The 25,802-nt window shown below is 35.7% G+C and overlaps 1 protein-coding gene across 10 annotated transcripts in view; it reads right to left on the reverse strand.

Annotated features, from left to right (window-relative positions):
* LOC135222880 (slowpoke-binding protein-like) overlaps positions 1-25,802 on the reverse strand; it is a 232,133-nt gene that overhangs the window by 60,217 nt on the left and 146,114 nt on the right. For 6 of the 10 annotated variants that reach the window (XM_064261248.1, XM_064261241.1, XM_064261240.1 and 3 more), the window contains exons 2-9: positions 25,704-25,802; positions 19,541-19,683; positions 17,623-17,748; positions 14,848-15,029; positions 12,271-12,377; positions 10,603-10,694; positions 5,857-5,979; positions 3,866-3,883 (exon numbers count right to left, since the gene is read on the reverse strand). The exon at positions 25,704-25,802 is cut by the window's right edge and continues 74 nt beyond it. In XM_064261248.1, coding sequence (XP_064117318.1) covers positions 3,866-3,883; positions 5,857-5,979; positions 10,603-10,694; positions 12,271-12,377; positions 14,848-15,029; positions 17,623-17,748; positions 19,541-19,683; positions 25,704-25,802 — 890 coding nt within the window. The remainder of the gene's footprint in view (positions 1-3,865; positions 3,884-5,856; positions 5,980-10,602; positions 10,695-12,270; positions 12,378-14,847; positions 15,030-17,622; positions 17,749-19,540; positions 19,684-25,703) is intronic. The other 4 variants (XM_064261243.1, XM_064261246.1, XM_064261242.1 and 1 more) reach the window with 1 other exon arrangement.

Below are 25,802 nucleotides of genomic sequence, written 5' to 3' on the forward strand. Positions count from 1 at the left end.
ATACCAAAATTATTTAAGTTACAGTATATTTAAATAATTCTGAAGTGCATGCACTTTTCAAACTAAAATACTGATTAGTGCATGCGAGTACTGTGTTACCTTAGATACCAATCGTACCAATATTGCTGACCAATTCTGTTTGGAATTCAGCATGTATGTTTTTTTTAAAGCTATGATAAATATATCAAACCTTAATTTAAAAATACTATAGAGTGATAAAACCTTCAGTTGCCATGTTCTACTACACAGACGAGAGCCATCTTGTTGATTACCCTGTAATCTTCTTGTATATCTTTGACTATGGAATATTTCAAGATGTACATTATGATGAGAAACTTCCCAATTTAGCTTCAATCTTTATTTCTGGCAACAACTCTGTGGTCATGACAGTAGCTATACCTATGTGGGTGCTTGTCTAACTATAAATGCATGAATATTGTGTATACTGTATACATATGCATGCACATCCATGCCATGTACATTATGTATACTTATGCCTGTGCACAATTACTTATATGAAGTATACATGCATCCCTTGAGTAATAAATAAACTTTGAACTTGTTGTATTGCATACCATTGATAATATCCAGTTCACAATGGTAATAATTTGTATACAACATATATTTATGCATATTTGAAGGCAACACCATAAAAAAAGCCTGTAATTTTGAGACATATTTGTATTACATAACTATTCAGCCAATTTTTTTCAATGAGATGAAAATATCAAAACAATGAATGACACCTTCAGCACAATAATCAGGAATTTATATGGTCTTGACTGTGAACTATTTTGTATTTTTCAGAGTAAAATCAAAATCTGCGTTACATTCAGACATAAAATGAACTGTAGATTCATGATCACTGGCACCAGTCACCAACAATAATAATATATACTACAGATTGTTAATTTCCTGATGAAAGGGCTAAAAGTTCTTATAAAAATGTAAATGTGAGTAACATATCCTACAAGGTGTAAATTTTCAGTCAGCCTAATTCTTTTTTTTCTCTCTCCATGTATGTACAGCAGTCACACAAATGAGTTCCAATAAATACAAGTATCTAGCTGAAAAGTATCCTTATTGCTCCTTATAATGGAACAATACATTAGCAAGCTTGCCTCATTTACAGATATTGGCATACTATAAAGTACATCAGATCCAACCTTCCTCAAGCAAACTCTTGCCAAAAATGGATAGACATCATATTAAAACAACCTTCCCCCTAATTCATCTGTTTAAATAAACTAAAGACTCTTATGCCAGGTAATTGGGAAATGGAAAATTACATTTGTTGTACACTTCAACATTCTTACAAATAACAGTGATTTCATTAACTATAACTGAATGATAGTTTCCATTCTGCAACATATAACTAGAAGAAACTAATAAGTGGATGTGAGCAAGAACACACCACCAAGTTCAAAGTTATTCCCAATCCGATTTAAGTTAATGCACAGTCAGTTATTAAGGTGGTTGAGTTCCATTGCAGAGAAAAAGTACAATTGCCAAGATATTGGCATAATGCAAAGTTTGAAGGAACAAGTATTCAAATGTGTTTATAGGTCACACCAAGTATAAGAAGAAAATGACGCTTAACTTCAAGAAAGCCATAGGTATTCACCCTGTCACCGGAAATGCATTGAACACAAATAGTAATCAACCATTTCAAGTTAATGCTAAAACTGTAGTATGGAAGAGAATATAAGCAATAAGGAAGAGAGTATGAGCAACTAACTTGCCAGCTTTGGTTTAATGTCTTAAATAGTAATATGAGCAGAATATGTTCTGGGAATATTTGAAATGGCATTTACCTCACTACAGGTTAAGTTACTATGTATTTCAGGAATTTTTAGTTGTCGTTTTTGCCTTTATCTGTCAAATCAATTGATGGATCAGTGTTACTTTGCAACAGTGTGTTTCACACCCTCCCCTAATTTTTGGTAATAAAATGAATTTCCAAATTCAGTTTTTTTAAGCACTTTACTCTTAAATTTGATAGGGTAGCCAGCAAACTGATTAACAGTTTCAGACTTACGAGTTTGGTTACACCGAACTTGTCCCGAGTATCTACTACCTACAGTAAAGTTCTCACTACCCCCAACTTTCCTCTTCGACTCCAATATTCTTCTGCTTACCTATTCTTCCTTTATGTCATTACAACCTGTAGTGTATGTTACTTTCTTCACGAATGTGATTGTTTTTATTTTGTGTGTATAATTTTAAGATGAAAAGTTATTTCATGTTTACTATTCTAAATTCACTGTTCTACATACATAATAAAAAATAATGGGTACCACAGCCCCCGCCACAAATAGCTAAAATCGGCAAATATTTAAAACCCCTCTAAAAATGCTTAGAAATACCTATATTTTGATAGTTAAAACAAAAAACCCCTATATAAAATACTTATACCTGAGTATTTCAATAGTTCTAGCACAAAAAGTGCATTTAGTCACAAAAATTTTATGAAAAGGCAATATGTAATTTTTGTATATATCTCCATGAAAAATACTGTGAATAGGAAAATTTTCTACAAATAATGGGTATATATGATCCATAGAAAAATTCGCGAATGGGTGAGTCTGCAAACAGCAGGGGTTGACTGTATAGCCATGTAGGTCGTTAGCTCATTTCATCATACTACATTGTTCAGTTGAAAAATTGCAATGCTAATATGTGCCTGAAAACATTCAATTACTTAAAAAATATTGTGGAGAAAGGGAGAAGTGAGGTTTAAAGAATGAGGAAGGGTGGATGATTGGAGGGATAAGTATCCCAAGAGTGCTTGTCCGAATTAATTAAAAAGTAAGGTGCCTTTAAAATCTGTATTTGGACATGGGATTTTATTATCAAAATTTAGGGGTGGGTGTGAGAAACTCTGTTTAAAAGTACCATACCAATCAAGCGATTGGTTTGAAAGATACTGGTAAACACAATGACTCAAACTTCCTGAAATACATAGCAGGTGAGTTTACAATGAATAAAGGGGAAATGTAGGCCTATGATCACGCTCAGTTTTACTGAAATGATTAAAAAAGTTATGGTGTGAACGTTTGGTATTCTTGTCTGTAGAGATTTTTGTAATTTGACTGAAGTGCATAGATAAATTTTTGTGGTTTCCTGTTCAAAGGGATAGATTTACATGGCAACGTGAATGGTGGTAAAGTTCATGTGAAAACGTGACTATACTTAACTAATACGTAATGGTTTATATCCCTGCAATATTGTGGCAGTTGTAAAGTTAACAAATTTAAGATTTTTTTGTTGTTACTGAAAGTACTAAAAATTTTGTTTTTCTTCATTAGTTACTAGTATTAAAAACTATAATAGTATTCATAATCACAATTCGTCTAACAACGTACTGCAATATTTCAGAAACTATTCTTTTGTTGATGCCATATCTACCTGTAATAATTTGGTGCTCATCTGATAGTATTTAAGTACTTTAGAAATTATTTTGACTTTTATTGTGTGAATAATGTAAACTCAGCAAATACTAACACATTATGACTCAGATGAGTAATATTGGCATAAGTAAGAAGTACTACAGTAATTTACTGTGAGCGTTCTTGTATGTGAGTGTGTGAGCGCATAACTATTACTGAGCATCGAATTACAAGCAAATAAACATACTGATATGATGGAAATGAAAAGAAATACATACCTTTGTGTTACTCAAAAGAAGGTTGACAGGACAAATAAAAACACAGAATAAGACACACTAACTATATATAAGTCAAATATAAGACAAGATAGCAACACAAACTCAAGAGTAAAATCATATCTTATGTCATGAAATCAAATATTGTATGTAGGCCATCACACTTGATATATATATTCTATAAATAAAGAAGAACTTTACCATTAAGGCCACAGCAAGCTTAAAAGGAAAAGAAAATAAAAAAAAACTTGACTTCATCAACAAATGGATACAGTGTGAAAGGAATCATTTTGCTCTTCTGTAGGATAGTACTTGAAGTTGTTGTGTACACACAGCATGCTAAGGACAGGAAGATACAATATTTATTTATTTGTACATACAAGTTAAGGGCAGATTAATAGTCCTCTGTTAATTACTTGTAGGATATTAATTAGGTGACCAATAAAGAGTAAATACTATCAAATGCATGGGATCTAATGTGGATTGGGCATTCCTATACTTGTTAGAGGTAACCCCTCAAAGACATCTGCTTATTAGTGAAACCTGGCATTAAAAAGGGAAAGATAAAAATGCATTTCAGAATACATATTCATATTCATGAGATTTAAAATTGTCCTTAATTTATTACCAATTTGCACAACTTAAAAGCTGAGCCACAGATATACTTTGTTACAGTAAGATGTGTCTTATATGGCCTATAAAACAAGAAATTTTCCAAGGATACCACTGCAATACACTTACTCTGCCATTCAGCTTATTGCTGAACAATACACTTTGAAATCAAATTGCAAAAACAAATTTTGATATTGTTAACCAAATCACTCATGGATCCTGTGTAAATTCATTTGTCAATTTTTAATTTTCCCTTTTTGATGTAAACTTATGAAAAAAATGGTAATATCCTAATGTATATTATGTAAAATATATTTTTTCACTAATAATAAAGATTATAAAAAGAATTATTCATGACACATTTACAAAGTAAGTTATAAACTTTTATCTTTGGAAACAAATATCTTCTAAATCAAATATATTCAATGTTAAAAAGTTGACCTATGAAGATGAAGATACTGTATTTCTTAATGAAGAAAAATTACGGATAAGAAGAGCACAGAAAGTAAAGCAAGCTTAGAGGCTTGATGATAGGCTCAGTAAAGAATACAATTCATATATTCTTAGACATTCTTAAATATGCCTAGCTAAGCTTCTGCTTCATCAAGAAACTAAAATAATCCAACTTCAGGCAGCAGTACATACTTAATTTTTTTCTCCTAATTATTCTTTTGTAATATTTACAATCAACATAAGCTGCAATTCTACAGAACTAGATCTCATTTTATCTTGGCTAAAGCTCATGAAATACTGAAAATCAAATTTAACAGCCAAGGTCTTTTCACTGCTGTCTGTAAGGGTCCTCCTTTGAAAGGTGTTAAGGTAACTAGTGGAAAATGAAGGTGGACAATACAAGCCTGGTCATATTCACTTTCTATATGGAAACATTGTAACTTATACTGTTTTTTGCAGTACTAAATTAATAGAGACAAAATTTATTTCTGAAATGTCAATGTTTAAGTAGGATCTCTAGCTTTAAATGTAGAATATAATAAAGGATAAAAACCTTTCTATTAATATCAAAGAGCAGTGTATCTCTATGGCATTGGAACATCTGAATAAGGCAAACAACAGAGATTTTGCAAAATGTATCAGTTTTTATCAATATCAAAGTGGAGAAAGAATTAAGTATGTCACAACAATTTGATTAGTGAGAATAATCCTCTCTGGATTAACAAAATGACCAGTTACTGATATTGTCCAGAAGGGAGTTATAATACCATAAAGAAAAGTTGAATTAGAGCATTCTACCAATTAATCTAAAACTAAAATCCTGCAATACTGTACCACATATCATTACAATGATCATTACTATTACATCCATTACTCCAATAACACTGAGCACCACTTACTAGCTAATTAAAATCTAACCAAGTCTAATGTTGCCCAAGTAAGTACTTTATGATTTTCAAGAAAATGCAATAAATATGACTAACTACTTTAGAAGGAAGGCCCAGTGAACATAAATCAAAATTTTCTACACAACTTACTTTTTGCAAAGCTACTAAAAAAGGTATACAATAAGGCTCTCATAAGATGTTAATCTACTAATGCTGTAGTTATAAAGTGTTACTACTCACTGGTAAAGGAGCCGCTCTCATTTCCCTCAAGTCGAGGTTTCTGAAGAAATCTACACAAAGTATTTCTTCCACGCTTGGGTACTGGTCTCCATTACCAAATATGTATTCCAGAACCTGAATCACCTGTAAATTGAATCTTAAATTAAAAATGGTTGTACACTTAACTACTTAGTCATTAAGTCCTGAACCTTTCATCTGTTGTGATGCAAAGCAAGACAGAGGAAGGTTTGCTTGTAATTTTGAATTCTGAAACCTTTTGTCTCATCACAAAATCATAGAATTTTTATTCCAAAGGAGCCTAGAAGGTGAAATTTGGTACCCATTAAGACTCCATTCCAATGTTTTTGGTGTGATTTATGAGGTTTTTTGTTAATTAACTCAAGGAATAATTTACTATTTTCTAAAAGGTAACCTGACTACAACAGTAATATAACTGTTTCAAAGCATGATTTTCATCTGCAGGTACTACCCATACACATACATTGCTACCCTACCTAACATACAGTATGAATCTTTAAAAAAGTCTGACAATCCTTATTTCATGTAAAATAGAAGAAATGCCCACAGTTTAACATGATAAAGAGCAACTTATATTTCAAATTGGGATTACACACTTCAAAGTTACATACAGTGATACCTCGAGATACGAAATTAATCCGTTCCGAGGCGGCCTTTGTATAATGAGCTTTTCGTATCTTGGACTTCATTTTACATGTAAAATGGCTAATCTGTTCCAAGCCCTCCAAAAACACCCCAGTAAATTTCATAATAAAGCTAAATAGACCTACAAACAATGAAATACTACAACAATTTGGACCATTCAATACCTAACTTAATAACGTACGTACTGCTAATTACCTGTAAATAAAGTGTATTAGTGTACATGGTATACAAGAAATACTGTACGTATGTAGTAAAATGTGGAAGCTTACCTTTCGAGTGAGGCTATCTCCGAAAGTGGCGACAGAGGAGGAGGACAAACAGCAGATACGTATGTACGTACGTACGTACACTTAACTTTACGAAACATAAAAAATGTAAGGAAAACATACATAAACTAAAATTTACAAAACACATTAACAAAACTGTAACACTTAACTTTACAAAAAACTAAAATGAAAAAAAAAATTTTTTTGTCTTTTTTTTATTAAAATTTTTTTTTTTTTTTACTTTTTTATACTTTACGTAGGTTTTTTTTTTTATACAAAATTTCAACTTCATCACCACTTTCAACTTTCTGTTTTTTAGTATCACTTGGTTCTTCCTTTTTGCTTACTCCTGCTAATACTAAAGGCCTCTTTAAAAAATAACTATCCAAGGAAGATTGCTTCTGCCTATACATTTTCACAATGTTCCTAAAACGAATCAGGCAAACGTCATCGAACTGTGCAAGCATATGACCTGTGTGAGCTTTTTCGGGGTGTCTTTTTTCTACAAATTATTGCACTTTATGAAAAGCGGCTAGAACATCCTTAATTTCTGCTGTTGTCATAGGGTTGTCCTCCTCCTCCTTGCCGCTGCTAGAGAACTCTTGAATGACATTATGTTGCATGGCCTCCCACTCCTTCAGGTCATCCGTCGTAAGCTCCTCTTGGTGCTCCTTGAGAAGGTCGTTGATGTCGTCCTCGTCGACGACCAGCCCCATGGACTTGCCGAGTGCAACGATCTCGTCAAGATCTGGTTGCAAAACAGTTTCAGGATTGTCAACTGTTTCTGAATCTGCAGCACCAGCTTCGCCCACATCGAATCCCTCGAAGTCTCAGGCGGATACGGCATCAGGCCAGAGTTTCCTCCACGAGGAATTCAAGGTTCGCCTCGAAACCTCCTGCCAAGCTTGGTCGATGAGTCGGATGCATATGACGATGTCGAAATGCTCCTTCCAAAATTCAAGCAAGGTGAGGTTTGTGGTATCGGTGATGTCGAAACATCTCTTGAAAAGATGTTTCGTATACAGCTTCTTAAAGTTCGATATCACTTGCTGGTCCATGGGCTGGAGGAGAGGGGTAGTGTTAGGCGGAAGATAAAGAACCTTGATGAAGGAATACTCCGCTAGGATATCTTCCTCGAGGCCAGGAGGGTGGGGAGGGGCATTGTCCAACACCAGCAGACATTTCAGAGGGAGGCGCTTCTCTTCCAAGAATTTATTCACTGTTGAGCCGAAACACAGATTTACCCACTCCGTGAACAAAAGCCTCGTTACCCAGGCTTTCGCATTAGCCCTCCACATCACTGGAAGCTTCTCCTTAAGCACTTTGTGGGCCTTGAAGGCTCGAGGAGTCTCGGAATGATAGACCAGTAGGGGCTTCACCTTGCAATCCCCACTGGCGTTTGAAAAAAGTGCGAGCATAAGCCTGCCTTTCATAGGCTTATGCCCGGGTAGCTTCTTCTCTTTCTCCGTGATGTACGTCCGACGAGGCATTTTTTTCCAAAAAAATGCCAGTCTCATCACAGTTGAAGACTCGCTGAGAACTGTAGCCTTCCTTGGTCACCATCTCGTTGAACGTCTTTTTAAAGGCTTCGGCCGCTTTCGTGTCCGAGCTGGCAGCCTCCCCATGCCACACCACCGAATGGATACCAGTCCATTTACGGAATTTCTCAAACCACCCATGCGAAGCCTTGAACTCTGGGGTTGGCATTGATGTCCCTTCTCCTCCGTCGTCTTCGGCCTGGGCAATCAAATCGCCGAAAATAGCGCTGGCCTTGTGGCAGATTGCCATCTCCGTTATCATATTGCCAGCGATTTCTTTGTCTTTTATCCAGACAAGAAGCAGCTGTTCCATCTCGTCGTGCACGTGGGTCCTCTTGCTGGACAAAATAGTGACGCCCTTGGAAGGTGTAGCTGCTTTGATGACATCCTTCTGCTTAAGGATGGTGCCTATTGTCGACGGATTTCGGCCGTATTCCTTGGCGATCACACTCAACTGCATACCAGCTTCATACTTCTTGATAATCTCCATCTTTGTCTCCAAAGAGAGCAATCTCTTCTTTCCCTGAATTTCAACTTTCTTGGGACCCACGACTACGTATATACTGTACGTAATTTACGTATAAGTAGAGTAAAGTTCTCACAAAACACGATAAAGTACGTATACTGCAACGAAATCACTAACGAATTTACGTTAATAAACGAAATCGTTAGAATGAACGAATACCGCGTGCGTACGATAACGATGCTGGTACCGAGTGGCCGAGGCACGCTGCTACGTGGTAAGATGCATGATGGGAAGGATGCTGACCAATAGGAGAGAAGGATCTTATGGCGGTGACTAGCATCAGGAACCAATGGGAGAGCAGGAGGATGGTGGCGAGTCTACTCAGTTGGCAGCGCGCGAGCTTCAAAATTGTTATCGGTGGTCTGGTCGAATCTCGGACTTTCCAGCAACAACCTTTCATATCTTGAAAAATTTTTGTATGTAGAGCCATAAAATTTTTTGTGTTTTTTGTAAGTTGAGCCTTTCGTATCTCGAGGTACTACTGTATATAGTTTTTAATGCCATAGAGCTCACTTGAAAATTAGTGATGCTGTATAGCCTATTAATGGTTTTATAATTTAATGTGATTGTTAAGGATTGACTTTCGTTGGCTCAAAACATTCCCAAAGAAAAACAACAAGCGTGATTTGACCTCCAGCTTACTTGTGACACATGGAAGATTTTCCTCTCACGCATGAGTTGTAAAGATTATATTCCAACTTTTAATGTAAATTAAAATGTGCTAAAATCTATGGTCAAATAGAGCCTTGTTTCACCAATAAAAATTAAAATAAATATGCTATATTTTAGTAGAAACAATTTTTCTGTACTGTTTAACATGCACATACTTTTTTATATTTTCATACTAATACCTATCCTAAAATTCCTGTATCTTTAACTCAACGTGAAACACATTTTTCAGACTATCCCCAACAAGAACAACAACAACAACAAAGCATTTTGTATATCTACTCGCCAAGTAAAAAAAATTTTTTACTAGCACTTTTATAATTAGGTGGTTTTTAAAACACTAATTTTCAAAAGAAAAATTGCCATGGAGCCCACAGAAGAATTAGTGATTTTATTAATTTCTTTAAACTACTGCTAAGGATTACCTTTCACTGGTTTAAACAAATCTTTACAAGTGCTTTCCTAATCTTTGGTAATGCCAACTCATTAGGCTTACAAATCAACTCTCTAAATGTTTTTGAAACTAGATTAAATAAGCATCAAAAGAGTAAACAATATGGATAACTTAGTGACTGGGACATATTGTCATTCAGTAAGTGGTATAAATTGTTATTTGAAAGCTTTTGAAAAATAAATTGTACATATTGGAGGACTAAAGTCAATAAAACCTTGGGATCCCCAATCCACTGCAGATGCCTTCTATAATACAAATGTGGAGTAAAACAGGATCACTTGAGAGTTGGATATACTATTACCCTTATTATAGTAATGCATATGATGCATGCCAATCCTCCATGACTCTGGGCACAAATATATGACGAAAATATAACTAAAATGTTTGGTACGTTTTCAAAGTTCCTTAAATAGTTTCTATTACAGCGAAACAATTCTTAACAAAATTTAGGATGACCTGAATTTTCATGATGATCCAGTAGTACTTTGATTTACGTACCACGTAATGGAATCAGCAGTAATAGTTTAATCAATGAATGACTCTTTTCATGATAATCTAGTAATTGGATTTACTGCAAGATGGAATCAGCAGTAGCAATTTAATCACTGAATGACCCTATAAACATCATACCTGGGGATAAGTTGCAATATCCTCATAGTGTTTTGCAGTTGGGTGCGCAGCGGAAAGCTCATAGCCTGCGCACATCTCAAAAAGCACGTGACCTGTTGAAATAACATTATTTTAATGAAACCCCTTTTCAAAATACAACTATCATTCTTATGGGGTATAAAAACACAATATAGTAATAAGATATTTCTAAACAAAATTATTCTAATTGACAATTATGTATTTATCCAATTCTTAACAAAGTTTAATTCACAACTCTCTTAGCAATAACACGAAAAAATTTCCTTAAAATTTATAAAACAAAGCAATGTTATCTAAATGGTTTCTGAAAAACAATAATGAAACAATACCCAAGAATGAATCATTAACTACATATCATGCAATCAAAAAACACACAGTAGTGTGTTAGATACAGCTTGGAAACAATTCTTTAGTCCTATCTTCTGTAGAATATTTATTTTGTTATGATATTTATCAACACATTTTAAAATATGCTGTAAACAAGTAACTGACATATAGGCACTTCCAGCACTTGAATTTAGAATGTATGCACTGGATATAAAATTATTTTTTGGAGAGTCATGAAGCATTTAAAAATTTTACTGGAATCTAGGAATGTATCAAAGAAAGAAAAATGTTAAATATTAACAAATAAAATGTGTAAAGTGATAAGGAATACTTTATTATCACACAGAAGATTAATTTTATTAGTACTGTATTCCTAACTACACACCAAAATTCACATACTCTCTGGAAATTACATTCCTGTGCATTACCATAAACCTGAGATTATGGACCTATACCAAGTAAGGGGGACATCAATTCCAAAGTGCTTCAAAAGTATTTTTGATACGAATATCACAGGCTGTTATTGTTAATGGATATCATGTAAAGTTAAGAACTCGATCAGAAAACGTATGAAGCAACTGCATGCCAGTAAATTAATTTGATGACTACCTACTTCAAGTCAATATTTATTGATAGAAGAATGATGAAAGAAAAAGAACTTTAAACCAAATATATTACTTTAAAGTTACTTTAGAGAAGCACATTTGCATAACACAAAAATAATTCAACACAACAAAGAGTGAATAGAGTTAATATAATCCACAAAATTTTTTTAAACCCTTGTCTTACATACAACTTAAAATAGCATGAAAAAGTGGCAATAAAGTTTTCTTTTTAAAATATCAAAATTTACTGTCACTACAATGGGTACAGTCATACAACTCTCATTACAGGAAGCTGCAAATGTTATGGAAGTTTTCTGCACTGGAGGTTCATCACAGTTAAAAAGTACACATACATAACTGCCTGTTGTCTTGTTTATTCTCTTGAGCCAGCCTCAGTTAGATGGCTTCTTGTTGAAGATGTCAATTTCATATGCACACACATTTTTACAATTCTAATTCCTTTCTTTTTTTACGTAGCCCTAGCTGCCCCCAATTATCAGAATGTCTTTCAGGATGAGGTTGCCAACTCCTCGCCTTCGCCTTTGCAACCTTGACTGCAACCAGCACAGTCACCTAACCACACGATACCCAATAACAGCTTAAGGCAACAGACACACAATGAGTCTGCCACCGAGCGCGCCTCTTTCCTCATCCTCACTCATGAGTTGAAACTGGGACTGGTTCATAAAAAAAAAAAAGGAACACAAAGCTAACATACCAAAGCAAACCGAGTCGATGGCATCTCTGTTGTCTCTTAAGCGCCTCTTTATAATGGGATAGATCCTCGAAGTAAGCCCGAGGAGGGTGTTTTCAACACCCGATAATCTGTAAAGAAAGACACCTGTGAAATATCTGTACCTCCACATTATATGTGGAACCTGTTGGTTGCCTTCATAAGCATGCACTGATTTTAATAGCTACAATATCAACCCACCTTCTTGAGTTCCTCGTCGCACTTCCTAGAAAAGTTTGCAAGCAGTTGTGAGCATTTTGAAAGAATGCAAGCACACTCCCCTATATATATATATATATATATATATATTTATAATATAAATATATATATATATATAATATATATATAATATATATATGTATATATTATATTATTATATATATATATATATATATATATATATTATATATATATATATGTGTGTGTGTGTGTGTGTGTGTGCAAGAAAGAACACGTGGTTGAGAATATAACTTGTTCAAAGTCCAGCTTTTCACTCACTTTACGTGGATTTTGGGATATAGTATACGTATATATGTATACTGTATATACTACTATATATATATATATATATATATATATATATATATATATATAATATATATATGTGTGTGTGTGTGTGTGTGTGTGTGTGTGTGTGTGTGTGTGTATTATATATAATATAAAAGCCACAGATATCGTTTGACCCCTGAGCTCTGTGGTCAAAGTCAATGTATATCATTGCTTCTATAGCCGGTAATGGTTCAAACTTGCCCAGTGACAAAGCTATTATCAATGATAAATCACCTTGATTGTAAGTTTTTGAAAAAGTATACTGAATTAGATATCAAGAGATATTTATGGCCTAATATTGGTGAATATTCGAAGTCATGATGTGTTTAAGTGACAAAACTACAATCAAGCGCCCACACAGATGTGTCTATGATATATATATGAAATAAACTTTATAACACTGTGATTCATATGCAAGCATTATGCTACAAATGTCCTTTATTATCTAATTCGCTCTACTTTGGAATTAATATATTTTTATACTGTATATATATGTTAACCGAAGAGGAATATTTTAGTTGATAAGAAATTCGTTGGCTCATGGTTTCGAACCACGGAAACCAAGAATTCAGGACGTACAGTGATGTGCTTTACCCATAGGTCCTCTGGGTTAACTTGGTTTCTGTGGTTTGCGTCCATGAGCCAACAAATTTCTTAACTGCATATAGAATACAACTTACATTTATTTCTTTCATTCTCAAAATACTTTAGAGAAAATTGTCCCCTAAATTTTCTTCTCTCTTCTCATACCTCTTCCTCATTTTCTTGCTAATAAAGCTATCTCTCTCTCTCTCTCTCTTACATTTTGTTACTCTATCGAAAAATCTCACTATGGACTTTTAATCATATGGACTCTCTCTCTCTCTCTCTCATCCTTCCTTTTGTTATTCGGTCACCTTCAGCTCTTCCTAGCACTTTTCTCCTTTTGCGTTCGAGCCCTCGGGGAAGATAAACAGAGGGAGCCCTGTATCTCTCGGTGTCTGCAGACGAAAATCAATGAAAAATCTTGCCTCGATGTTCGAGGATCCAGGTGACCTCTCATTCCTTTACCGAGATTGTTGTGTACATTCTTTTCATTTGTGTCCCATTATTGTGGGGTTCTACCGTCTACAGTAACTCTACCATGAGAGTAGCTTCTTGTCAGTAACTCTGCCATGAGAGCACATACAGCTAATGCGGTACTGAGCACGGATAAGATTATTAATCTGTGCGCAGAATCAACACTCCTGCCTTTTAAGATACGAAGTGTTACTGAAACTTGCTACAAACTTCTGCTGTCTGGTGCGAGCAACAATAGGTCCTTATGGGGCTCAAACGCCACGGAAGAATTCTACCTTACCTGAGCGCTTCCACTGAACTACTACGTACTTGTATTCTTTGAAAATTATAAGTATTACTTGAACATTCACAGATTGTAAATCATGGATACTGTAATAATTAAAACAGGTAACACAGGTTAGATGGGTTTAAAAAAATAAATAAGCCCAGTAAATGACTAATTGCTCGAAGAACCATTGAATATAAGGAAAATCTAACAATTTACCGCAGTTAACCGGACATATATATTCTATTGTAACCCTCAGCATCTATATTTTTCTGAACACGTTGCTGGTCGCATCGCACAAGAAGAAATGGCAGTTGAAAAACACAGGGCACTTCAATTATGTCAAAAACGTAATTCCGTAAAATTAAATCAATCATTCAACCATTTTCCTGAAGCCAAGTATGAATGTACGTAAATCAATGTTACATAAGTATCCATATAAGAAATTCTATCTTGAAAGTAGAAAAAAATTTAAGTATCTTTTCATGATAAGAAATAAAAATAACAGAAATCCCTGGGGCTTGAGATATTTGGTTTATTATTCTGGATCTGGTTTAATTTTTTTCACAAGATACCAAGGTTCTTAACCTTATTCTTACATACATGCTTACATTATTCAGATATTTTGCATGGTTTTATGGATCTGCCACGCACATGCACACCCAAGTACTATTGATACCAAACCTCACCTGGCTACGCCGTTCTGGAGGACGACATTTCCCGAATGGAGGTGACCATAGGGTGGGAATCCTCTGTCTTGAAGGAAGAGCAGGGCCTCGAGGACTTGCCTACCCAGCCGCTGGACTTGCGATACAGGAAGACCCGCCGATCTTTGTTGATATTTTTCGCCCCAATCATCTTGCCAATGGCTCTGTAATGTATGGGAGGCGTCAGGTTTAGGATACAGACAAGAATCATCAGTGGAGCTCTATTCGAAGATATTATTATTACTTAGTACTGTATGTATTCACAATGTGCAACGCATTCGTAAGGAAAAATTTTATATGAAAAATGAATCAAACAGAAGTAAACAAACATCAGATAACGATAAACTTATTAAGTGATGATAAACTTATTAAGTGATTAATACCTTCTCAAGTGATACGGAGTCCAGAGGCCTGAGTAACTGTGTAGTAACTCCATTATGCTTGAATAAACAATTGGTTCAGAGTTGATTAAAAAAATTACTCTTGCAGAGAACCCTTAATTCCTTTGGTAAAATCGATAATGACGGAAAGAGGAAGATTTCGACGTCAGCCCTTCTGTGTGATTCAAAACACTGAGGTGGCTCAGTACGTACAAGCTGTAGGTGGTACCCATGACAGGTAGTTGTTAGGTAAACAGCTTTGATGAGCCAAAAACGGATTTCGTTTCAGCACCTTTATATCTTTATGAATGCTTTTAATTCCCTCATTATTCTTGGCGGAAAAGAGCTATGGAAAATGGTTAATCGTGAGCTCGCTTTTTATTCATTTTACGCCTCTCCATTCATAAATGTCATATGCAAATTACTGTAACACATAATATGCTAAAAGTTTATTTCTGCATCTTCTGATACACATTTTTCGTATGGACAAGGTTCGGATCAATTGGAAATGTTTTGGTTACTTTGAATTCGACCCATGACAAAAAATATTAACATCTATTTATCTATCTATCTATCTACCTATATATATATAAAGATGAATATTACGCTTTTTTTTTTGTCATGAGGCGATTTCAAAGTAACCAAAAATATTTCCAATTGACCCGAACCTTGTCCATACGAAAAATGTGTATCAGAAGATGTAAAAATAATCTTTTAGCATGTTGTGTGTTACAGCGGTTGCTGGCTTTGCTTTAACTTCAGCACATATTAAGATTTAGATAAATGATTGATAAATATGATAAGTATTGAAGACCGTAACTTCTAAAGTTTCCTGAGACTTATTTCCTATCGAATCGTTTAATATATATATATATATATATATATATAATATATATATATATATATATAATATATACATATATATATATATATATATTATATAATAAATAAATATATATATATATATATATATATATATATATATATATATATATCATATACAAGCAATTATCGACATCAATTCGATAAGAAATAAGTCACAGGAAACGATCTTCAATACTTGTTTATCAAATTATACATCTAAATCTGTAAAACCATGTGCTGGTATAAAAAACAAAACCAGCAGCCACTGTTTCTACGTCCAATAATCCATTCCTTTTTCTCTTTCTTTTCGCATCTAGTGGTAATTTCATGGCTCTCATAATTCTGCAGTTTCCCTCCAGATGTAGCAAATTTTCATCCATGAACAGCTCCTCGAGTCTTAATTTCTTGCCCGATTTCACACGGCACAATCTCTCTCTCTCTCTCTCTCTCTCTCTCTCTCTCTCTCTCTCGTCTCGTCTCTCTCTCACTCTCTCTCTCTCTGTCATTATTTAAAATCTAAACTCACTTTGTTTTTCTATTCCTTATCATTACCTATTTTCTATACTCGTTGATCTTCTCTCTCTCTCTCTCTCTCTCTCTCTCTCTCTCTCTCTCTCTCTCTCTCTCTCTCTCTCTCTCTTTGATTTCATTAATGCATATTTTCAGTGTTTTATTATATTAGATTGAAATATTAATTGTATGCCCTTACTTCCTTCTGTAAATCCTATGGGTCCAAGCTTTCAGACATAAAAATGGTATTATCTCTCTCTGTTTATTATCGGCTATTCCTTCCTCTTTACACCAGCTCACAACAAATTCATTAACCTCTCAGTTCAAGATCCTACATATCCTATTTTCCCTTTCTGCAGCCATGCCAGACACTGGATCGTTCTCATCAGCATCACAAACATTCATGGTCAACAGGACAGTGCCTTGAATTTTCCCTCTGGGCAACAATTCCCACATTTGACCCATGGTAGGTCTCATCCATCAATAAGTGACACGGGGTCTAAATTTGTTAACAACAACAACGATTTGAACTTCTTTGCTCAATTATTAATACCCGTCTCGACTCTGGCACTTCTATGAATTCCTTTACAACAATAACAACAGGAGATCGCTGGTCTTCTTCACCTGCCAACACCACCAGGCACGGCATCCTCCAGATAAACAACAGGAAGAGCAGCAACTAAATTCATGGTAGGTTGCCCATCATCACATTTAGTACAGATTTTCTAGATCAATGGTTCTTAACAGGGGGGAAATTTCAGAAATTCGGAGGGCGGGGAAGGGATGGGAATGTTGTGACCACAGACTGGCAGACTCAAAATGGTTCTAGGACCACACACAATGCAGTGTGTGGTCCTAGCGCCAGTTTAAGCCTGCCAATCTTTGGACACACTCCACCCCTCACCCCCCGCCCCCCAAACTCTGAAATTACCCCCTGGTGATAATCACTGGTCTATATCCTTTAACAGAAAAAAAACCACAACCTCGACGGTCATAGCCTTACCCTGTAGATGAGATCCTTCAAGGAGCCTTTGTTGTTATGGGGAATGACGGTGATGACGTACGTATGTGAGGAAATGTTGGCAAAATCGACGTCTAACACTGGGTAAATGTACGGATGATGTAATGCCTGGAAAAGAATGGAAAATTAAATGAGGAAACGATTTTGTGGCCTGTCAAAGGGCTATTAGTAATCCTGGAACGGTCTGCAACATAAAGTACTCTTTGAAGAGAACTAGAAACTAAAACATTTTGTCATAAACTTGAAATTCATGAAATTCGATATACGATTTTCTGCGGACTGAATTACCTTGCATCTGTTAAATAATTTATGTATATCAGTAGAAAAACTACTTTTTTTGGTTTGTCAGTACCTTAAGTATATCATGCAAAAATATTTTATACGATATTCCAAGAGTGAAATAAAAACACACTAATTTTATGTTGACTAAACGATTGTATGAAATGCATTTGACAAAACCAGTTGGGTTTTAAATGGCTGATCTTATTAACTTTTATTGGACACCGGATATTTTCCCATACTGATCACACTATTTCTTATTTATCGGTCAGCATCCACAATGCTCTTTTAAAGCTGGCATTAACAGTTTTATCAAAATACCAAATAAGTACGGTAAAATACTTACCCTTGGGTTAAATATTTAGATTAATTTGTAGACCTAACGAACAATCTGCTCTTGTAGGCAAGTCTAGGCGTACCAAAATACTTAAGGTCACCTGCAAAATAGCCCTTGATATACACACAATAACGTTCATGCTTACTTTACCTGGAATAACTCAAGGTATAAAGGCAAATATCTCATTCCATCTTCCCAGTGCTTCGAAAGATTAGTACGCCATCTTACCTGAGAAATCCAGGACGAAAACCCCTAAAACTTTATATGCCAGGAAAAATACTTCTAAGTTTAGAAACGCAAAAAAAAAAAACACACACACACACACACAAGGCCCAGTTCGTCATCAAAGACTCAAACTTCAAGTAAACAAAGGCATCGTGACTTCCAGGAGACATTCAGTCAAATATCCTACCCGTCCTAGAATAAGTGAAACAGCAAAAAGATTTAGATTGCACAGATATATTACTTATAATTACCGTGTTAACCTTCATATAATAAAATCATTTACACACAGACAATATACTGAAATTCATTTAAAAAAACACACGCAGAACAGAAACATTACTAAAGATCACTATGGGATCAAAAGTAACTTATTCCACGGATGATTCCCAGAAACAGAAACAGAATACTGAACCATTTCTACATTTGTAATAAAAAACTTAAATTTTACCCTTGATCATTTTGTGGAATGACACAAGCAAAAATCTTGGCTTATTTGGGAGATCTCATCTTACCTGGAAGGCACCAAGTTACTTGGAAAAACTCAATGGCTCACCATGAGGGGCCGAAGCTTACCTATAATTACCAAATTACCTGATTGATTGATGCAAAAAAGTACCATGGCGTACCAAATTACCTGGAGGACAATAGATTGTACGGTAAAACTCATCATACTAGAAGAAATCGGGCTCAAACTGTAAGAGCCCACCTATCTGGAAGAGCCCACCTTATCTGAAAGAGCCCAGCTTATCTCGAAGAACCCATCTTACCTGGAAGAGCCAAGCTTACCTGGAAGACCTCAGCTTACCTGGAAGAGCCCAGCTTCCATCTCACCTGGAAGGGCGGTGCTTACTTGAAAGAACCCATCTTACCTGGAAGAGCCCAGATTCACCTGGAAGACCTCAGCTTACCTGGGAGACCCCAACTTACTGGAAGAACCCAACTTATCTGGAAGAGATAATTTTACCTGGAAGAACCCATTTTACCTGGAAGACCCCAGCTTGCCAGGAAGACCTCAGCTTAACTGGAAGAGCCCAGCTTACCTGGGAGACCTCAGCTTACCTGGAAGAGCTCGACAAGGGCTTCTCTTGTAGCGGAGTTGACCGGGATCGGGCACTGCTCATCGTAAGGCTGCAAGGTCATTAACCTCTCAGTTTTTACAGAGGAGTCTCGGATCATAAACCAGTTCTTGTCGATTCGCGACCCTGAGGGAATTAATGATATAAAATGGTAAAACGACCTGGTATGTTGACAAACCTCATGCCTCAAGTACAAAAAAAAAAATACATGAAGTAATAAAACACTTGAAATAGAAAAAAGTACTTGAAGTAAAACGAATGCACGTGAACTTTACAAAATATAAAACTACAATAAACAAACAGTACAAATCTTATAGCAACAACTACAAAATCATGAATATCCAACATCAACTTTTCCACTAACCTGTCATCGAAGAAAAATATTTTTTCCAAGGCAATGCAAATATCAGTAAGATCTTCCCATAAGGATATAACGAGGTGCTTAGAAAAGGTTTGTACGCCAATATAAATGGAGCGGGTTTCCAAACACAAATAAAATAAAAGAATAAACAAAAGAGTTCGCCAATCATTTGGTCACGATTATGAGACGAGTCGTTCAAGAAACAGCTGGACGAGGGTTATTAGAAAGCGACCCCGCCTAGGGAAGAAGAAGAGGAAGAAGAAGATGAAGAAGACGTGGCGACCCCAAATCAGAATTATGAAATGAGCCATTTAAGTTAGAAAAAGCTGGAGAAGGATCATTAAAAACAGTAACACCGGCTATGGATTAAGCTCATTAGAAGACGAGGTATCCAAGCTTCAAGGGAAAAACATAATATTTCTTTTTCAAAGGAAAAAACAAAATATTTCTTTGACGTGTTTCTAATTACGGGTATATCTTCATGGATAATTATTTTGTTAAGTAATTTTACTGTATTTCTTTTACAAAAATACATTAAATTTGGTTTACTCAGCCTCGATGACCTTGGGAGTTGAAATACCAGATCTATATACAAAACAATCATTCAATTAATTATACAGATGGGAACCAAGTCAAATTGTTCTTAACCGGCGATCAAGTCATTAGATTAAGGTAAATAAAAGGACGAAAAGCTAAAACGATGCATGAAATTCTTTCTTGAGAGTGTGTTCTTTGAGATTTTTTTTATTATAATTTTCCTCAGCTGTCAGTTTACAGCACTCATGACATTTCAAGAACGCAAGGTACAGTACCTTGCTTTCTGTAACTGTTTAACAGGACTACCTTCCTGTTATTGATTGCTTTGGCTGTAAATCCAAATTAAGATTTAGCTGTGCAAGGTAGAAAAAGAAAGATTTAATTAAGCAAGGAAGTTCCCAGCTGAAATCAGACTACAAATTGGCTTCAAGTTTCACCCGTTTCGGAATTTCAGGGAAAGTGATTTCATATCAAGCAGTGTTCAGAGTACATGACAAACGCGCAAAAAATAAATAAATGAAAATCCGAAGTTAATATAGTACATTTCTGAATGTCAAATTAATTTGTTTCCATAGGTCCAAAAGTTTTTTGACTTACTGAGAGTTTATTCGCATAGATGTCCCTTTTACGCAGATGCTCCCATCACAATTCATATCTCCCAGATTTGGTTCCTGATCGAGCGGTATGACTTAAGCACGTTCAGTGCCTCCGTTGACCCAACAGAGCCAATGAAGTTACAACAATGACGGAAGTTGGAGCAGGAATAAATTTGAAAAGCGTAGTCCGATTTCCACGATTATGCAAAGTAATATTTATTGGCATGTTTTCAGTAACTTCTACTTAGCTTTCGGATGTCCAAAGCATTCAACAAGATTGATGCGTCTCCCTATCCCTTTACAACAAACACACAAACAACAGGGAGAAACGGAGTGAAATTATTTTCAGTGATCGAGAAAATAGCGAGGGAAACGAATATGTAAATCAATTATAAGCCTTAATTCTAATTTTCTTTTGACCGTGTTATGAATGACCTTTGAAGATGACCAAAGAATTTTCAGGAATACGGTGCCGAGTAGCAGCGTGTCTAAGCAAGAGGTAACATAACATAGTTGAAAATAGGTGGAAGAACGTTTAAAATGCTCCGACATATTTGGAGACCAAGTTGTCCCACATGTTTTATGAAGATCGTCGTGGAGCAGATGGAACCATTTACAAAATTTATGTGAGTAATTAAGGAAGGCGGTCTGGACGATCGAATTTTCTGAAGCAATATTTTTCGAGCTAATATCTTTTGGCCGCATGGCAAGAATTTGAGGAAAAAAAGAAAAAAATTCTAAGCGTATCCTTAGTTTACTAACGATGAATGATCCTTTATCCTTTGCCACTTTCATACACGAACGAAAAAAAAATGATAAAAAAAAAATCTTAAAACTAAATTCACTTTAAATAAGTCAGTAGAGCAGGAGATCGTCATTAAATGATAAGAACAATGAACAGCAAGTAAAGGGCATTTAAATGGAAAGCGATTCACGACACACGATTAAATTTGGGGAGTAAACTCTAAAACAATGAAAATCTTCGAAAACAAGAACCGGGTCCGCAATGCGGTAGTGTGTGTCTGTGTGTTTTCGATCTCCACCCAACACCACCTCTTCTTCCCCCCACCCCCTTCCCTCTTCTTCTTCTTCCTCCTCCTCTCTTCTTCTTTTTCTTTTTCTTCTCCTTCGCCTTTCCATGATAAGGATGACAGTGAAGGCCACTTAAATTTAGAAGCCGTTATATTTACAAACTATACGTATATGAATGAACGGATATTGTGGGCTTAGGCGTGTTCGGACACAATTGTCAATTAATTTATATTTAATCACCATAACTAAAAGATTATATATATATATATATATATAATATATCTATATATATACACACACACAACACACACACACACACATATATATATATATATACATATATATATATATATATATATATATATATATATATATATATATATATACACACAGGATAACAAATAAGAAATAAAATCTAGTTTGACGGAGTCTGTAAAATCCCGGGTAAAAATTCGGAGTGGCATGATTATAATATCAGGTGGTTCCAGAAGGGAGTCATTATTTCCCCTGGAATAAATTCCACCTGGACTTCATTCATACATTCGTTCCATTTTCGTTTTATCTCGCTCCGAGACAACTGCTCGAGCTCAATGCTCAAGAAGCGTGAAAAATCCTGCAGCGGAGGAGAAGGAGATCTAGAGAGAGAGAGAGAGATTCCAAGCAACCAGCTTCGCCTTTCCTGCGTCTCTGCCGGGGAGAAAGCAAGACATTCTCCTTCAAGAACCCCGAATAATCAGATGAAATGTCCTGTCCTTACCAACTTGCTTAAGCTGCGCTGGAGACCGTAAAGAAGATCCTTCAGACAGGATGCACTGGACCCCGACTCCCCAAAACCCCACATAACCTCCCCCCACCCCCTTCTCCGCTCCCCGTCTGCCTCTTTCCTTGTCCATTTCACAACTTGCAGTCACTGTATTAAGAAACTTTTACCGCCCTTGTCTCCAGGCAATTCGACCCAATCTGGAGTTACGAGGTCAGCCTCTAAAACGGGTTCCTTTTAAGGTTAAGGCCTGACCTCACTAGTGGATTCCGCCGGGCATTGAGAATTCAACAGAGTAAAGGTGTTGATTTTCTCTTCTATCTCGACAGACTCAATTGTGAGCGACAGCAGTCTTAGTTGCAAAATAAGAAATCTACATACGCCCGATGAAGTTCATATGTTAAAAATGTTTGGAATCCATGGAAATATGTTGACGAAAGACACATGTAAACGATTTTTGTAAAAACTTTTATATTATTACCTAGACAAACTTAAGAATGTTCAAGATACAACAGAATTCGTTCATAAAGAAATTAAATTTCGTCTGTCTCCAAATAGGAAGATGTGAAATTATCAGCAACTTTTCATTTTATCATCTTTCCTCAACTCTTGGTCTGGATTGACCTTACTAAATTGAAAACATCATTCGCAAGAAAGAAAACTGAATATTATACTTATTAAAGCGTTTGAAAGTTAATAAATCTCCAAGACGTGTTTTTGGCTTGCTGAATGAGACATTTTAATAATAATAATAATAATAATAATAATAATAATAATAATAATAATAATAATAATAATAATAAGTACTTCTATCTTCCATTAAATTCAGAGCGAATAATGACGTGTCACTGGAAGTTAAAACACCAGCAAAATAATTATTCATTTATGCGATCAAATAAAATGGGAGTAGAGCTTGGGGCACTCAGCACCCTCTATATACAAGCTAAAATTATCCGTTCAGCAAGGTCGTCAAAATGCAGAAGATTGAGATAACCAATTTTCCAACGTTCGCCCTTTCATCCATAAAGTTTTCAATAACGAGTTTGTTTTAGATTGATTTTATCATGAACACCGTAAAATAAATAGTATGATAAATGGTCTGCTACTCTGCATCACAGTCCAAATTGATATTTTGATGGTCACTGCTCTCATATACCAAAATGGAAAGCAAAGACGAAGTACATGATCTCAGGCACTAACCATTCAAAATTATTTTCTTGCAAAAGCAAATGCCATAATAATCTTGTATGTTCAACAATACCTCTAAGGGTTTCCGGTTGCTGAATGCGGTAAAGGAATATAATTTCAAGGGATGTTTTGACATTATGAACGCTGAAAATCGCAAATGTTTTGACATTTCAAACACATTGAGAAGGGTGGGCATATCAATTACATCATTCCAGCATGGCAACAAAGGCTCAGGAATGTCAGAAAAGACTAATATCTCAGTGAAACGGAAATGTCTGATTTCAACAAACAATTTGACAAAGGCAGTCAGTAAAAATCAGTAAGCATGACAAGCGCTTTATTTTTACAAACAGTCATATTATGCTGAAACTAAATTTACTAGAATAGTTATTTTCATTATTTGTCTTCCTATTTTTCTTAACTGCACTTCTTTTTATATCGTCAGTTTCTGCAACAGTTAAAACTGCGTAAGACAAGGGAAATTACGAGGAAATTACGTAAGTCACATTGGTCTAAAAATATTTGATTTTAAATCACGAAGAAAAAAAAAAACGCGGTGATTATACGAACAAAGTTACAACCACGAAGGAAAATTGAAACACTGGAGTACTTAGTATCTCCAGTGTTTCAATCTTCCTTCGTGGTTGTATCTCTCTCTCTCTCTCTCTCTCTCTCTCTCTCTCTCTCTCTCTCTCTCTCTCTCGTATTGGATTCCCCCCATCTCTCTCTTTCTGCCTCTTTTCCTTTCTCTTTATTCACACACAGTTACTTACAACCACGAACATTATTGATTCTGTCTGTCTGTCTGTCTCTCTCTCTCTCTCTCTCAACACACACACACACACACACATACACACACACACACACACACACACACACATATATATATATATATATATATAAACTTTGATCAGCACTATTATCTTAGTCATCTTTTCAAACACTACTCATCATGGCATACTTTCATCATGATTGAAATGCTCTTCGTCAAATCTGAAAAAAATTGAAGTCATCATTCTTATCTGAAAACATCCCAAGCTGACAAAAGGCAAGATGGAAAATTTGTAAGTAATTAAACGCGCGGTCCATTTTTGTGCGGCGACCGACGGACGTCAGTCCTATTTTTGTCACCTCCCCTTTTGCTTACAACTCTATTGAACGTGATGGAATCCCAATACAGCAAATGAAAAGTCAACAACACCACGAAGTCATTCATCTCTAACCCCAATACAACCGGGCAGAAAAATGGAAAGAATTAAATGAAATTTCGGTGTTTTTACGACACCAGATGACTCAATCTAATTTCGACAATGTGACGGTGAGAGAGAAGAGAGAGAGAGAGAGAGAGAGAGAGAGATTCAATAATGTTAGTGGTTGTAAGTAACTGTGTGTGGAGAGAGAGAGAGAGAGAGAGTCGTCCAACCCTTCGTATCTGAGTAAGTGAGAGAGAGAGAGAATGGGACTGACAATACCGTGCAAGTGCTCTCTCTCTCTCTCTCTCTCTCTCTCTCTCTCTCTCTCTCTAAAAAGAAAGGAAAAGAGGTAGAGAGAGAGAGAGAGAGAGAGGTGGGGGAATTCAATACGAGAGAGAGAGAGAGAGAGAGAGAGAGAGAGAGAGAGAGGGACGTCAAACACTAAGCGAGAGAAGGGGAAAGAGAGACAGAAGACTCACCGATATCGTGTAAGTGTTCGAGAAGTGTGTACCGCTGATGGCCTCTGAGGTAGGAACGAGCAGCCAGTGCTGATGTGTCCCGACTCGCCCCTCGGGCAG

The sequence above is a fragment of the Macrobrachium nipponense genome, chromosome 8 (genome assembly GCF_015104395.2).
Source record: "Macrobrachium nipponense isolate FS-2020 chromosome 8, ASM1510439v2, whole genome shotgun sequence".
In the NCBI taxonomy this organism is placed as follows: Eukaryota; Metazoa; Arthropoda; class Malacostraca; order Decapoda; family Palaemonidae; genus Macrobrachium; species Macrobrachium nipponense.